This window comes from Octopus sinensis, linkage group LG10 (genome assembly GCF_006345805.1).
Source record: "Octopus sinensis linkage group LG10, ASM634580v1, whole genome shotgun sequence".
Lineage (NCBI taxonomy): Eukaryota > Metazoa > Mollusca > Cephalopoda > Octopoda > Octopodidae > Octopus > Octopus sinensis.
The window spans coordinates 78,996,089-79,011,662 of record NC_043006.1 but is presented as its reverse complement, the minus strand read 5'-3'; the positions used below and the strand labels follow the sequence as shown (position 1 = coordinate 79,011,662).

General features: G+C 37.6%; 1 protein-coding gene across 1 annotated transcript in view; it reads right to left on the bottom strand.

Moving 5' to 3' along the window:
• Window positions 1-15,574, bottom strand: part of LOC115216258 — a 257,640-nt gene that overhangs the window by 32,083 nt on the left and 209,983 nt on the right. Inside the window, exons 56-59 of the mRNA XM_036506965.1 lie at window positions 11,946-12,107; window positions 9,860-10,024; window positions 7,682-7,843; window positions 6,415-6,429 (exon numbers count right to left, since the gene is read on the bottom strand). Coding sequence (XP_036362858.1) covers window positions 6,415-6,429; window positions 7,682-7,843; window positions 9,860-10,024; window positions 11,946-12,107 — 504 coding nt within the window. The remainder of the gene's footprint in view (window positions 1-6,414; window positions 6,430-7,681; window positions 7,844-9,859; window positions 10,025-11,945; window positions 12,108-15,574) is intronic.

Sequence of the window (15,574 nt, the reverse complement as noted above, 5' to 3'; positions counted from 1 at the left end):
GATTAACCCTAGTGTGCTAAATAAGGCCCTCTGGCATGCTCACAACAAGGCAGGCCTCACCAGAGAAGAGAGATAGATATCATTTTAGTTGCCAGGAAATCGTTTATTAAGTTTGATAATAAGCTGTGGATCCGTAAGGATACTCCCAATGAATTTGATGTGCCTATGGGTAGTTCGGATAGTGCGCAGATAGCCGATTTGGTCGGAATATATATTCTCTACGAATTGTCCGATCAATTCCCGGAAATCGCGGGCGGCCTGTATCGTGACGATTGTCTGTTTTACCTGCAAAACACCACGAACAGAATAGTGCAGAAAACTAAGAGCAGGTTAGCTAGGTTTTTTAATAGAATGGGCATGAGTATAGTTTTTGATAACGAACTCACCAAGGCTAATTTCCTAGACGTTACACTTAACCTTAATAGCGACTCATACTGCCCTTACCATAAGCCTTCCACTAATTTGAAGTATGTCAGTGTCTTCTCAAATCATGCCAAAACCGTAACAGACAATTTGGTTAAAAACATCTCTCTAAGATTGTCTGGCCTGTCCGCCAGTGCCGATATTTTTATGCAGAAAGCGGATTTTATAACGCCGCACTATCCAAGGCCGGTTATAGGCAGAAGGTAATTTATATTGATCCGGCCCTTCCGATGCCATCATTCGGTCATCAGGATAGGGCCGTATATAATAACATTAACATTTTAAGTAAGGACGGGAGCGCGGCGGATACCGGGGTAGTCGCTCCCGCATTTAATTTAGCGAACAAGGATAATTATCGGTCCGGGAGGTCTTACACTAACCCAAGACCCGTTATTCATCCGAGAATCACCCACCCAAATGCGAGAGCTGGCGTCCCGACACCATCACACTGATAGGAATAAGCATATATGGTTTGTAATCCCCTTTGGTAAGCAGATTAGAACTAACTCCCCCTCATGTTTAGACAAGCCATCGCCAATAACTTCCCCAGAAATTCCAAATATTACTCCACGGTTAACTCACACAAAGTTAGGATAGCTTTCTCCAACACTAAAAACCTCGCCCAGATAATCGCCTCCCATAATAATAGGCTACTTACTAAGACCCTATCACCTTTTTCCGGAGGCACAGCCTCTTCCGCTCCCGGCTTAATGCTCAGTAGGAATAATTATAGTAGTAATAATGATATGAGAGCCAGTACAGTGACACATAATCTCAGCTCCAGCCAGGGAGTACCCACTAGGGGTATAGTTATAATAGAATAGGGGGGTTGTGGTTGATGGTAACAATGGGAGTAGGGTAGAGAGCCCCTTTAGCATCCCCAGCATCATTCCCGCAATAGCAGTACCACGGGCAGTCAGTAGCAATGACAGCACTCTGATAGATAGTGGAGAATCAGGGGTTATTCCTATAGTTAATAGTGACGTAGTGGAAAATAGAGTAGTAAGCGCTGCAGGTCTCGGAACGAATATAGTGACAGGAACGCAGTTCTAATTTCAGAAACCAATCCTAGCAGAGTAAGATTCACGTCGGCGAACTCCAAGATCAAAAACGCCGTCTACCAATGCAAGGTTTACACGGACTCAGATGCCTTCACTTATATAGGGGCATCGTCCTCAAGATTGTCTTTGCGTCTCTCCAACCATTACGCAACTTTTCGGGACGTGAACAAGCGCCAGACCACGGGACTCAGTAAGCTAATATGGCGACTGAAGGATGCGAACTTAAGCTATAGGCTGGAATGGTCAATTTTGTCGGTGGCCCTCCCATTTGATAGGGGCAGAAGACAGTGCAACCTTTGTGTCTCCGAACTCTTCCATATTTTGTTTGCCAGAGGCCGGATGGTAAACGGGCTCTTACAGTCGGCTTTTCGATGCGCCCATTGGCGGCGTTACACTTATCTGGCCTTTAAATAGCGTTCATAAATAAGACCGGCACCCATAGCCCTTGGTAACAAATTCTGAAATAGATTTAAGATATCTACAATTAACCACTGCAAGGGAAATTACTCCTGTAAGACAAACGGGGCTTGTTTTTTCACAGCGGGGGGTTTCCTTGTCAAGGTAGGCTTAGATGAACACACACACACACACATAAAACATAAAATATATATATATAATTTCTTTATTTTTTTCTTTCTGCCACCCAACGGTTATCACGGCAGTAGCCACTGACAGCCGAACGATCAAACGCACACACGTACACAAAAAATGTTTTCTACCCCTACGCCAACACACACATATATAGAACAGTATACACACACACACGTCTCTAAGTAGATTTTTTCTCGCCCCTTATAAAACATCCAATATTCTTTAAATAGTCAGAACTTTATTCTCGGTCACAAAGAACATCTATACACCCCCACCCACATGTTGACCGATGCCTGACCTGTTGAATTCTTCAGCCACCGGTTCTCAACATACACTGATAACAGTTTTCGCCATGGGCTCTTAGGAGCACAGTTCGATTTGTTTTTGCTCTGCCTCTGTTCTGTTTTTGTTTTTCCAACGGATTTCCTTTTTCTTCCTGAAGAGAAAGACACAATATGGTCCCATTATTCAATCGGATTTTGGTAATTTGTGCCTTTCGAAACACGTGTAGAATGAAATAAAACGATTTCTGTTCAATCTGCGTTCAGCTCCATTTCTTCAATTCACCAATAATGTTTTAATTTCAATTATCGGCACCAACGCACGGTTGCAACGCCAGATGGTTGTACCTCCAACCGTGCTGTTCACTGCTGTGATTTTTGCTACTAAGGTATCGGTTAAACTTTTGATTAATCCACTACAAGATTATTCATCTTCTATTTCACATAATTATATATATATAATATATATATATATATATATATATATATATACATATATATGTATATATATATAAGGAAAATCAAACAAGGTAGAAAATGCTAAAATAATTTTGTCATGAAGTACATTTTAGTACCGGTTTCCGCCTTTTAGACTTGAAAAAGTCTAAAAGACAATTTTCTTATGATGGTAAAAGCAGGAGCTTAACAACAGTGAAACAACATGGGGGTACCCCAACATCAAACAGACAAAAATAAGAAATCACTACCCGCAGGATAAACATTACAATCCCACCTTTATAATGAGATACCAACATAACTTTTATCCCAAGAATCTACTTAACAACCACGCACAACAAAGCGATGCCACATGAAATAATTACCAATGACGGCCCACTAAAGCACCACATCCAAACATGAGATATAGGGATACACATTTCAATCACCACCCAAGAACTTGCACCATAAATCACAAAAACAGGGAACAGCTACATAACAGCAACCGTCCCAATCACCACAGTCATTTTGAAACTCAGTACGCAAACACATATAACATCAGACAAACAGGAAAAACCAAAAGTGATAAAAATCCCCAGTCTAACCCACCAAGAACTGACACCAGACCAAATCAACCTACTCTGCAAAGGGCTCAAATTGACACTCACCCGCAACGTCCCAACTACAACGAAATGAAAGATGTTGCAGAATTCTGTAGAAAATAACGACTCGCCGAGGAACGAAACGACAAATACAACGCGGACGAATCGTTAGTCCGTTATAAAAGTAACTACATCCCATCAAAAGGTAAGAACAAAATTCTTGACCATTTCTGTGAGCACATCACAAATTACCCATATCAGCATATGCACAAACAAAAATACAAGCCAAACTTCAGCAAAAATGAATGGGCTGAGTTGAACAGATGATAAAACAATCACAATCAAAGAGGCTGACAAAAAGTGTGCAGAAGTCTTAATGGACACGGTATATTATATAACCCTAGTACTATCCATGTTAGAAGACACAACATATCATGAAAAGGTACAGCACTACAGTCAGCAGAAAATAATGAGAAACCAAAAAATAACGTTAAACTTATACAGAGAAGGGCTCACCGATAAAGAATACGACTATATGACGAACTTTAACAGTAAATCCAGTCAATTCTATGGTATTCCTAAGATACACAAAACTGAAAATATAAGTAACGCATGCAGGGGAGCCACAGACATAATAGTCAAGATACCTAGTCCTAATGGCCTTAAATTAAGACTCATAATATCAGGCCCGCATGCAAAACTCACCGCCTCAGTAAAATTTTAGACACCACTTTAAAACCATTCGTCAAGCATATCAAAAGGTATATAAGGGAGATCTAGATATGCTCAATCATCTCCTTGAAACAATAAATAAAAACACCCTAAGTACTGAGTTTCTTTTGATGTAGTCAACCTCTATTCCAATATCCCTAACGGCCTAGGAATAGAGGCAATCCAATTTCGGTGAGAGAATTACCCCAATAAACTCCCACACCGCATCAACAAAGAATTCGTAATAGAAGGGCTAAAATTCATCCTGGAGAAAAATTTCTTCGTATTTAATGACAAATTCTATCAACATAAATCGGGGACTGCGATGTGCACACGAATGGCCCCCTCCTTTGCTAACCTGGTCATGGGGTACCTAGAAATCAATCTTTATCATAAGGCACTAGAAAAATACGGAAACCCATTCTCCTTGTACATAGAAAATAAGCAGAGAAAATATCTTGATGACTACACGAAAGTATAGAGAGTCTTAAAGAATTTCAAGCACTTCTGAATAGACTTGACATAAACATTCAATTTATGATGGAATATAGCCACTAACAACTTCTATTCCTCGACATCCTCATTAAGAAATCCAACAGCAAAATAGAAACAGACATCTAATATAAACCCACGGACTCCAACCAATATCTGCTATTCAACTCTTGCCATCACAGACACACTAGAAGGAATATCCTTTACAACCTGTCAAAAGGATTTGTACTATAATATCTGATACAAGCACCAGGGACACACGACTGCATGAACTAAAGGATACACTCATCAGCAGGAACTGTACTCGAACTCAGAACCAGGTGATTGTGAAATGAACCTCTTATCGACATAACTATGCGTACACCTTATGATAAGATATTTCTAGGGAAAACAGTAAAAAGAGGAAAGAGATTTATGTCGAGTCTATTATGAAAGAACAAACGATTTATATTTTGTATGACACTTTTCAACGGAGAATGTAGATTTCAAATTTTGGCACAAGGCCAGCAATTTCAGGGAGTGGGTAAGTCGATTGAATCGACCCCTGTGCTTGATTGGTACTTATTTTATCGACCCCGAATGGATGAAAGGCAAAGTTGACCTCGTCAGAATTTGAACTCAGAACGAGAAGACGGAAGAAATGCCGCTAAGCATTTCGCCCAGCGTGCTAACGATTCTGCCGGCTCGCCGCCTTATTTCAGCGAAGAATATGAAAAAAAAAAAGAGATAACTTCTTCATAACAGCCCACTAATTATTCTACCCGTATATAAATATAAACTGTGGGTATAGGGGTATGATTATTTACTACGTATATATCCCATTTAGTACTAGGGATGTTTCATTTATGAGGACGTACTCCTGTATTTGTCTGAGTATTGGGTCCTTGTATAAAATGCAGATGTCAAGTTGACCTAAGTTGCCTCCATTGTTGGTCTTTGGCATGTTAGTAGAGTGTGGAGGACTGTTTTTTTTGTCGTCATATTGTCTTTCATTAGTCTTTCCGCAATATTCCTGGATGTCTCCCCTATATCTCGCCTTGTAAAGACATGAACATGACATACATAGGGGACACATAAAAAACGGAATTGAAGCTTAGAGAGTCTGAGCGAATCCTGTGGAATATTGTGTCAAACGTTCTAACAACTCTACTAATTCATTGCTTGACCGATGTGTAGCTGAAATATTCCTATACCTTATAACCTTCACTTCATTATCAACCTCTATCATGTTAATGTGTATTCAAGTTCGTTAACGTCAACCTCAAATTCGCGTCTTTCAGCCTCGATTTCGTAATATTCAGCCTCAACTTCACCATCATTGACTATATGGTCGTCTACTTTGATTTCATCATAATTTTTAATTTCGTCGTTGTCAACTTAAATGAAACTTCTGAAAAATGGGGCGATTTTAGAGAAAAAAATCTTTAAATTTGAGGCCTTGTACCAATATGAACTTCATCATCTCCGGTATTGACTCTATTTTCACCTATCTCTTCGACTTTGTCATCATACTTTTAATTTCGTAATTGTTAACTTAAATGATACTTCTGAAAATAGGGTGATTTTTGAAAAGAAAAAAGTCCTTAAATTTAATATTCAGAACAGAAAAATCAAAGAATTAAAGAGGAGACGGGGAATAAAACGAAATGTAAGAAAATAGAGAATATGAAAATAAAAGTAAAAAAACCAAAAAAAACAAAAAAAAAACTCCAAAATAATTAAACAAATGACGTGTGAAATAACCGAAAACGAAAAAGAAATGGATAAAAAATCAAGAAAACATGCATAGACAAGAGACCTGAATAATCTCATACTTACAACAACATGTCTTTCCTATAAATAAAGAATAATTTAAATGATTAGTTTAGTAATACTTAGTCTTTGTATCTTTTAATTTTGTGCTTTGTGACGAGTAGAGATCAAGTAGAACATTAGTGGCACACTTCATGTATAAATATTTGTTTCAAATTTTGGTACGACGCCAGTAAACTTGGGGAGGAGATAAGTCGATTATATCGACACCTGTGCTCAACGGGTACTTATTGTATTGATCCCGAAAGAAATAAAAGGCAAAGTCGACCCCAGCGATATGCTTAGCCTGAAGAGTCACCGGTGGAGTTTACCACATCTGAGGTCCCACTCGCTAGGGTATATATATATATATATATATATATATATATATGGCCCAGGTCTTTCCAACTCCATTCCATAACTCTTGTATGTATGTATGTATGTATGTATGTATGTATGTATGTATGTATGTATGTATGTATGTATGTATGTATATATATATATATATATATATATATATATATATATATATATATATATATATATATAGTAATGTAGTAATATTAGACTCATTTGATGGAGTACTCTTCTTATTGATTTTTACATAAATTAATTTCGTACACACACACATACACACAAACACACGCATATATATATTCGACGGGCTTCTTTCAGTTTCCGTCTATGAAATCCATTGATAAGGTTTTGGTCACCCTGTGATTATGGTATAACATACCAGTCCGAAATGACACACTGTACTCGAACTCAGAACCAGGTGATTGTGAAATGAACCTCTTATCGACATAACTATGCGTACACCTTATGATAAGATATTTCTAGGGAAAACAATAAAAAGAGGAAAGAGATTTATGTTGAGTCTATTATGAAAGAACAAACGATTTATATTTTGTATGACACTTTTCAACGGAGAATGTAGATTTCAAATTTTGGCACAAGGCCAGCAATTTCAGGGAGTGGGTAAGTCGATTGAATCGACCACTGTGCTTGACTGGTACTTATTTTATCGACCCCGAATGGATGAAAGGCAAAGTTGACCTCGTCAGAATTTGAACTTAGAACGTAAAGACGGAAGAAATGCCGCTAAGCATTTCGCCCAGCGTGCTAACGATTCTGCCAGCTCGCCGCCTTATTTCAGCGAAGAATATGAAAAAAATAAGAGATAACTTCTCTGTTCGAATGGCTTCATTCGTTTATATATTCTCTGTATTTGTTGAGTTTAAAACTAAAAGACATTCTCAAGTTTCATTTTAAAAATTATGCAATATTTGCTTACCTTCACAGGAATTTGAGTTTATAGAACCTGAAGCCTTTGTACTGTAATTGGCATTACATGGGATGCAGCTTTCCTTCTCATAGTCTGGTTGATAAGTTCCTGGAGGACAAAGCTCACAACCAGTTTGGTTAGCATTGGGCTGTTGGCCAGGTTTACACTTATCTAAAATTATAAAATCAGATTTATGGTTTATTGTACTTGTCAGTAAACAATATGATGATATATTACTAGTCTAGATTTATGCTTCAAATCATTTACTTCGTATAGACGTTTTGAAGACTTCATTAGCGGACTCTTTCAAAATAGCAATAAGCTTAATTACTCCGCGAGGGAGAAGTTTCCCATTTATGATTTATACGAAAGTGATGCCTGAAAGTTTAGCAATGATCTAATTCATTATAAAATACGCTACAGAAGTTTAAAATATTTAACTGTTAAACGATACACTCTCAATGATATATTTTATAATTCAGACATGGTATTTAAGTATTGGGTCATTCCATAAATAATGCGGTTTTTTCAATAGCATGAACGAAAGGTCGGAGGGGAACAGGATAAAATACCTGTATCAACTCGCTATAAAAGCAGATAGTAATTTTACCTTGTACTTATTCTTAGTGCAGGTTTTGAAGAGTGCAGTTCGATTTTAACAGTCACTTTTTCAAAGATATAATGGAAGTGACAAAGGAGCATATTTCAACATATTTTGCTTTATGAGTTCAATAAAGGCAACAACGCGACGGAAAGTGCGAGGAATATTAATGCAATATATGGGGATCGAACAATAAGCGTAAGCCAGTATCAACAGTGGTTCTAGGAATGTCGACCCGAAATCTACAGCCTAGAAGGCTAGCCTTGTCCTGGAAGATCTCTAGAACTCGACAAGTACGTCCTGCGAAACTTGGTGGAACAAAATACCACCGTAACTGTTGGGGAACTAACAAAAAAGCTTGGTTTTGATCATTCAACCATTCTTCAACAACTGCATGTCACCGGAAAAGCCAGCAAATTGAGTCAATGCTACTCACTCTCAGCTGAGTGGTGCTAAGCTCTATGCTATACGTGCAAATATTTTTGAAGGAGAGATATAAGCTTTTCTTATGAAGGGAACACACACACATCGCATGCGTGCATTTATATATATATATATTAAAAAATCAACGGCAGCTTTAGTCTTATATTTATGGACTGCCATATTAGCTTGGCGATAACTGTTAATTTCCACTACCGCTGCCGTAGTCTCCTTTAGAGAAAATTAGAAATGTTAATATATATATATATATATATATATATATATATAAAGCATTCATTTTATATAGCTGAGCATCACACATTTCATCATTTAGTGTTTAGTTTTGCATTTTATCGATTTTCAATCAATATTAACAACAGAACATGCATTGCTTTGGCAGGAGTGCATCACAAAATTATAACAAATCACACACTAGATGTTTTGAAATATTTCAATGGAAATTTCTTGTTAAGTAAACACAAAAAAGAAAACACTGAATCTGAAAAATCCGTTAACAATTTAGATATGCTTTAGCGGGTAGAGCGAGGCTGTTTTAGAGCGAGGCTGTCATTGAATATTTTAAAATCTTCCAAGAAATATTCTCAATTATAACGACAGAAAGTTATTAGGTCTGGATGGGTATTTTGGGTATTTTAGAAAGAATTCTTAAGAAACTCTATATTCATTTTCTTAACCATGATTATAAAGTTTGGAATGTTCTAAATCTTCCAAATAATTATTTTAGTTCTCATATTGTTATTTCATGAAAACTAGATGCATTTAGACAAATATGCACATTAAGGTTTTTCAAGGTGTTGTAATTATGTCGATGTGGATTGAATCTTAATTTAAAAGGGTTTGTTGTCAATCCAATATAATTGTAAGAGACTGAATTATTGTTTACCAAAACAACTTCTGGGTTAAAAAAATAGCAGTAATGAAAAGAATTGGATGTAAATAACTGTTTAAGATATTCACGAATTAATATTTGCCTTTAGATTAGAACATGCCAAATCTATTTGTTGCCATTAAGTCGTATATTTCTTGAAATATATTAATTCGAGTATATTCAGGAATATAATTATATATGAATATTAAAATTCTATTCAAATAATCAAATTATATTAAAATTATGTTATATATAAAATACTTAAAAATATTCTTACACAAGTTGCAGTCCTTTTCTGATGTTGAATTGATGCCACGAGTTGTATAGTTGGCTCGACAGTGTCGACAATTACCGTAAAAATCAACTTTATTGTCTTTGTAAGATCCAATGTCGCAGGATCTGCATTTATCTCCCTTAGCGTCAAAACCCGACGGGCAGAAGACTAAACAGAGAAGAAAGGTGGTATGAATATAAAAACGTATTATATTATATAAGAAAGTGATTTGTCGTTTTGTGAACGTCGAAATCTATAAAGACAGCGGTTTAGTAACTTTATTACCATAAAGTGTTAGTACACATAACACACATAAACAAAACATGTTCTCACCTGAAGATCGCGGTGGCTTGAAACTGGAGTTTCTATACAAATTATCTGGTTCAACTTCAATACATACATACATACATACATACATACATACATACATACATACATACATACTCACACACACGTACACACATTATTTAATGCACATGCGTCGCTATGCTCTGAGTTCAAATTCTACCGTGGTCGACTTTACAGTTTATCATTACGGGGTCGATAAATTAAGTACCAGCTGAATACTGGGGTCGATGTAATCGACTATCCCCTCCCCAAACTTTCCGGCTTTGTGCCTATAGTAGAAAGGATTATTTAATGTACACAGAATAAAGATACGAGCTACCAATAGTTTCATGTATTGGAGACACAAGTCTAGCTAGGTTTTTATAATACGCCTTGTATCTCCAAGCAATCTTGAGACTCTGAACAGATGGCCTGTCTAATTTGCAAATCAGGATACTGGTAGGAGAGAAATCACGAGGAAAAACGAGAAGGTAGATGCAAAAAGTGGAAGGGTGAAAAAAAAGCCGGAAAAAATGAAAAGAAAATGAAAATTAAAGTTATGTTCACTTTTATCATAAAGCCATAAGAAAGCTGCTTGTTAAAGGTGGCGAGCTGGCAGAAACGTTAGCACGCCGGGCGAAATGCTTAGCAGTATTTCGTCTGCCGCTACGTTCTGAGTTCAAATTCCGCCGAGGTCGACTTTACCTTTCATCCTTTCGGGGTCGATTAAATAAGTACCAGTTACGCATTGGGGTCGATATGATCGACTTAATCCGTTTGTCTGTCCCTGTTTGTCCCCTCTGTGTTTAGCCCCTTGTGGGCAGTAAAGAAATAAGAAAGCTACTTGTAGAATGATTCAATGGAAACGCATCCAAAGTCTGCGAGACAGCTGCTCAAACCAGAGACGGTAGTTGCCTCCAGTAAGGCGGCGAGCTGGCAGAATCGTTAGCACGTCGGGCGAAATGCTTAGCGGTATTTCGGCTGCCGTTACGTTGTGAGTTCAAATTCCACCGAGGTCGACTTTGCCTTTCATCTTTTCGGGGTCGATAAATTAAGTACCAGTTACGTACTGGGTCGATATAATCGACTTAATACCTATGTCTGTCCATGTTTGTCCCCTCTATGTTTAGCCCCTTGTGGGTAATAAAGAAATAGGTAGTTGCCTCCAGTTCACCAAAAGAAATTTGTCCATAAGCCTGCATTTTATGAAACCAACGACAATTGGCACAATTCTTCATTTTCCATAGGCAGGATATTTCGTACTTAAGAGGATTCTATATATCTATTTCTTCGCCTTCAATCTTAACTGTTCGTTATTATTACTATTGAATGAGAGAGCAGTGCTTGCCATCAAAGTGACACTCGGGTAAAGTATACGAAGCCCAGTGTACCCATCATAACTACCCGTCTGATAAGGGTACATCAGGCACATGCATCACAACCATATGGGTACCGCGCGGTGACCTCATATCAAGATAAACAGCGTATATGTATTAAAACATGAAAAACACACGTAGAGGCAGTCTTCGATGCATGTACATACATTCAAACGCATATACATACGTAACTACCAAGCAATGACCAAGCAAGTAGCCCAGTAAATGAAACCAGTAAAAACAGAATATTGTTGAAAACTTATAATTGTCTCAAGAGAATTTCTCAGTAAACAACTATTTAAATATCATAACAAGAAATGCTTTAAAAGTAGCAAACACACACGCACACACACGATAGGCATGGTAAAGAGAAAAGCTGTACATACATTTGCATTTGCTGATATCCTGTGCACCTGTTATGTCTGTGCGATGACTGGGAGGGCAGCTTACACAACTGGTTTGGTAGCTCATGTTCTGGTATGTGCCATATGGGCAAGGCATACAAGTGTTGTTGGATACCTCCAAGTATTCACCAGCGATGCAGCCAGCTGTAGAGAACAGTAAAGCAATTTATTATTATTATATCATTTATTATTATTTTTTTTTCGTGACCGACCAGACCATCAGATGTTGCTACACATCGCTGGTCACAATGCGTTCGCATTGTTTTAGCCTTCGAATGACGCCACCCCGCCGGCTAAGCGAGCAGGCCAACAGAAGAAAGAGTGAGAGAAAGAGTACAGCAGGGGTCACCACCCCCTGCCGGAGCCTCGTGGAGCTTTTAGGTGTTTCGCTCAATAAACACACACAACGCCCGGTCTGGAAATCGAAACCGCGATCCTACGACCGCGAGTCCGCTGCCCTAACCACTAGGCCATTGCGCCTCCTCTCTCTCTCTCTCTCTCTCTCTCTCTCTCTATATATATATATATATATATATATATATATACATATATATATATATATATATATATTATATATATATATATATATATACGTATATATATATATATGTATATATATATATATATATGTATACACACACATATAGAGGTATATATATAATTAGTAAAAAAGGAAAAAAGACAAGAAAAAACAACAATGCGAGGGTGTGGTACTTGCGAAGTATTAATAAGATGCCCAAGGAAGGAAAGAAAGTGTTTTGCATTTCGAGCAAAGCTCTTCTTCAGAAACAGGAGACAGAAGAAAGTCCACGAGAAAAGGAAGACGAAGGAAAAAATTGCCAACAATCTACATGTAGTTCCTTTTCTCTTGGACTTTTTTGGTCTCCTGTTTCTGAAAAAGATCTTTGCTCGAAACAGAAAACACCCTTTCTTTCCTTCCCTGAATGTCTTATTAATACTTTGCATGTACCACGTCCTCGCGTTGTTGTTTTTTTTACTTGTGTTTTTTTCTCTCCTTTTCTTCTGGATTAACTATTTACCACATGCTCACATGGACCTCCGTCCTTCCGACTGACTTTGGAGTACTTAAGTCGCGAAATTCTCTCTACAATCAGACTACATTACCTCATTCATTCGGAGTACGCCATTTATGCACCTTGATAATATATATATATATATATATATATATATATATATATATATATATATATATATATATATATATATATGAACATTATTATTTCTAAATCTCTCAACGGAAGAAATTCAGTAACTGTACTCTAAAGTAAAGATTATTTGCCAACACAATGTGGCAGTCCCGGTTGGGACGAATGTTACTGTTATTTAGCCTCAGGAAACATCGTCTCCAGCTATACGCCACACTGTGTCCTTATATTTTCGAACAGGGGAGTTTAGCATCCCCACTCAGCACAAAGCAATATCTGTGGACTGCGGTTCCTGGGTTGTTTCCTTTCCTCAGCAAGAGATGATGCTGCCAAATCCCTGTTCGAAAATATATATAATTTTCAAAGTGACACTCAGTCACTGATCTAATAAACTGAAACATTAACTGTCCATATATTTTCGAACAGTGTGTCGTATAGCCAGCTGCAGACGGTGTCTCCTGGGGCTAAGTAACAGTAACATTTGTCCCAACCGGGACTGCCACATTATGTTGGCAAATAATCTTTACTATATATATATATATATATATAGGAAAAATATGTATGCTGGGTGTGAAAAATCACATATTGTAAATTGCATATAACATAAAAAAAATGTACTGAAGACAAATGTAAAATTTCAGACACAAATGTAACTTTTGATACTCCATATACCTACTCCATATACCGAGATTAGTCGACCTAAAGAAGAATCGATTAACTATCCACATTGTTATTTGAAATGTGCGTCAACTTGGTATGCCTGCTTGTAGGTGCATTCCAGAAGTTTTCAGACTTTTTCAGGAGAGACATTTATTAATTTCAAAGAAGTACAAAACAAATTTCCTTCAAAGTAGGATCTTTTGACGTCAATGCACTTCTTGTAGCACTCTATCCACTTCGTAAAGGCCCTATAGAAGCCCTCCAAAGGTGTCCAGAATCCTTGTCACAGCCTCCTTTATCTTCCAAACGACTGTCCCTGAGATTCTTCTTCAGCTTGGGGAACAACCAAAGTCACAGGGCGCAAAGTATGGACTGTAGGGAGAGTGAGGAACAGTTTTGATGCTCATGTGTATGAAGCAGTTGGTTACGAGGATGTTCATCACTGAAAACCATGCGAACAAACTTTGCACAAATTTTGCTCACGTTCAGATTTTCATGGATAATTCTGTGTACAGTTGCCAGACCAATTCAAGACATCGCTTATTGGTTTTATAATTTCACGACGGTCTTCATTCCTTCTCGATCCACGCCTGGCTCATAAGGGCCGGTTTCCCGATTTCCTTGGCGTATAGGTTCCCCATCTGGACGAGACACTGGTCCGTCGCAGGTGAACTGCAAGATGCAGGAGGAAAGAGTGAGAGAAAGTTGTGGCGAAAGAGTCAGTAGAAGTTTTGCCATTACCTTCTGCCAGAGCCGCGTGGAGCTTAGGTGTTTCGCTCATAAACACACACATCGCTCGATCTGAGATTCGAACCCGCGATCCCTCGACCGCGAGTCCGCTGCTCTAACCACTAGGCCATGTGCCTCCACAAGGTCTTCATTCATTCAGAAAACTGCGAATAATTTAAACCATGTTCTGAGGCTCTTCTCCTCCCCCAAACCTCTCATAGTCTCTCATCCCCTCTCTACCGTCCTTGAACCATTTGTGACAGCGAAAAAGTTAATCCATGAAGCATTTCATTAGTTCCTGTAGCGTTTAACAATTTTTTTGTATGGCTTCCAAACATTTCGTAAAGCTTTCAAACATTCTGACTTCATTGTGAAAATTAGTCAGCTGTGACAAACAATGTTTAGTGGAGTGCATTCAAACTGTTGTTACAGCCCTCATTTAATCTAGAATAACAAAAGTTGGTAGGTCAGCTTATTAGGTGTATAAAAATGACATACTAAACTTATAATGCTCAACAAGTTATAACTACTCCTAAAAATGTCTCAAAACGTCTGGAATGCTCCTCTTAATTAAATCGTGGATAATGCATACTCATTCATTGTACTTTTTCTAACACACTATGATTAATACATCAAATTGTTTTTGTGTTCGCCCCTTAGATTTACAAACTGTACATGTGTGATAGGAAGTGAATAACATCCAGTATGGGGGTTACCGTTGTCTTAATTGGACATTTTAGCTAACCAGGCTTGATTTCTACAGAGTGCTAAAAGAGATATTCGTCTGAATATATTTACTCCCTGTTTACCTTTATATATATATATATATACAAGGATATCCAAAGGTAGTGTAGCCTTTAGTGGTGCCTTTAAATACCATATTCATCTGAATCTATCTATCTATCTATCTATCTATCTATCTATCTATCTATCTATCTATATATCTATCTATCTATCAGCTATATATATATATATAATTTAGCGACTTTGGGTTTCGTGTATAACCAACTAAAAGTGTTATAAAGGAAATCCGAATCTATTTCGTAGCTTCTGATG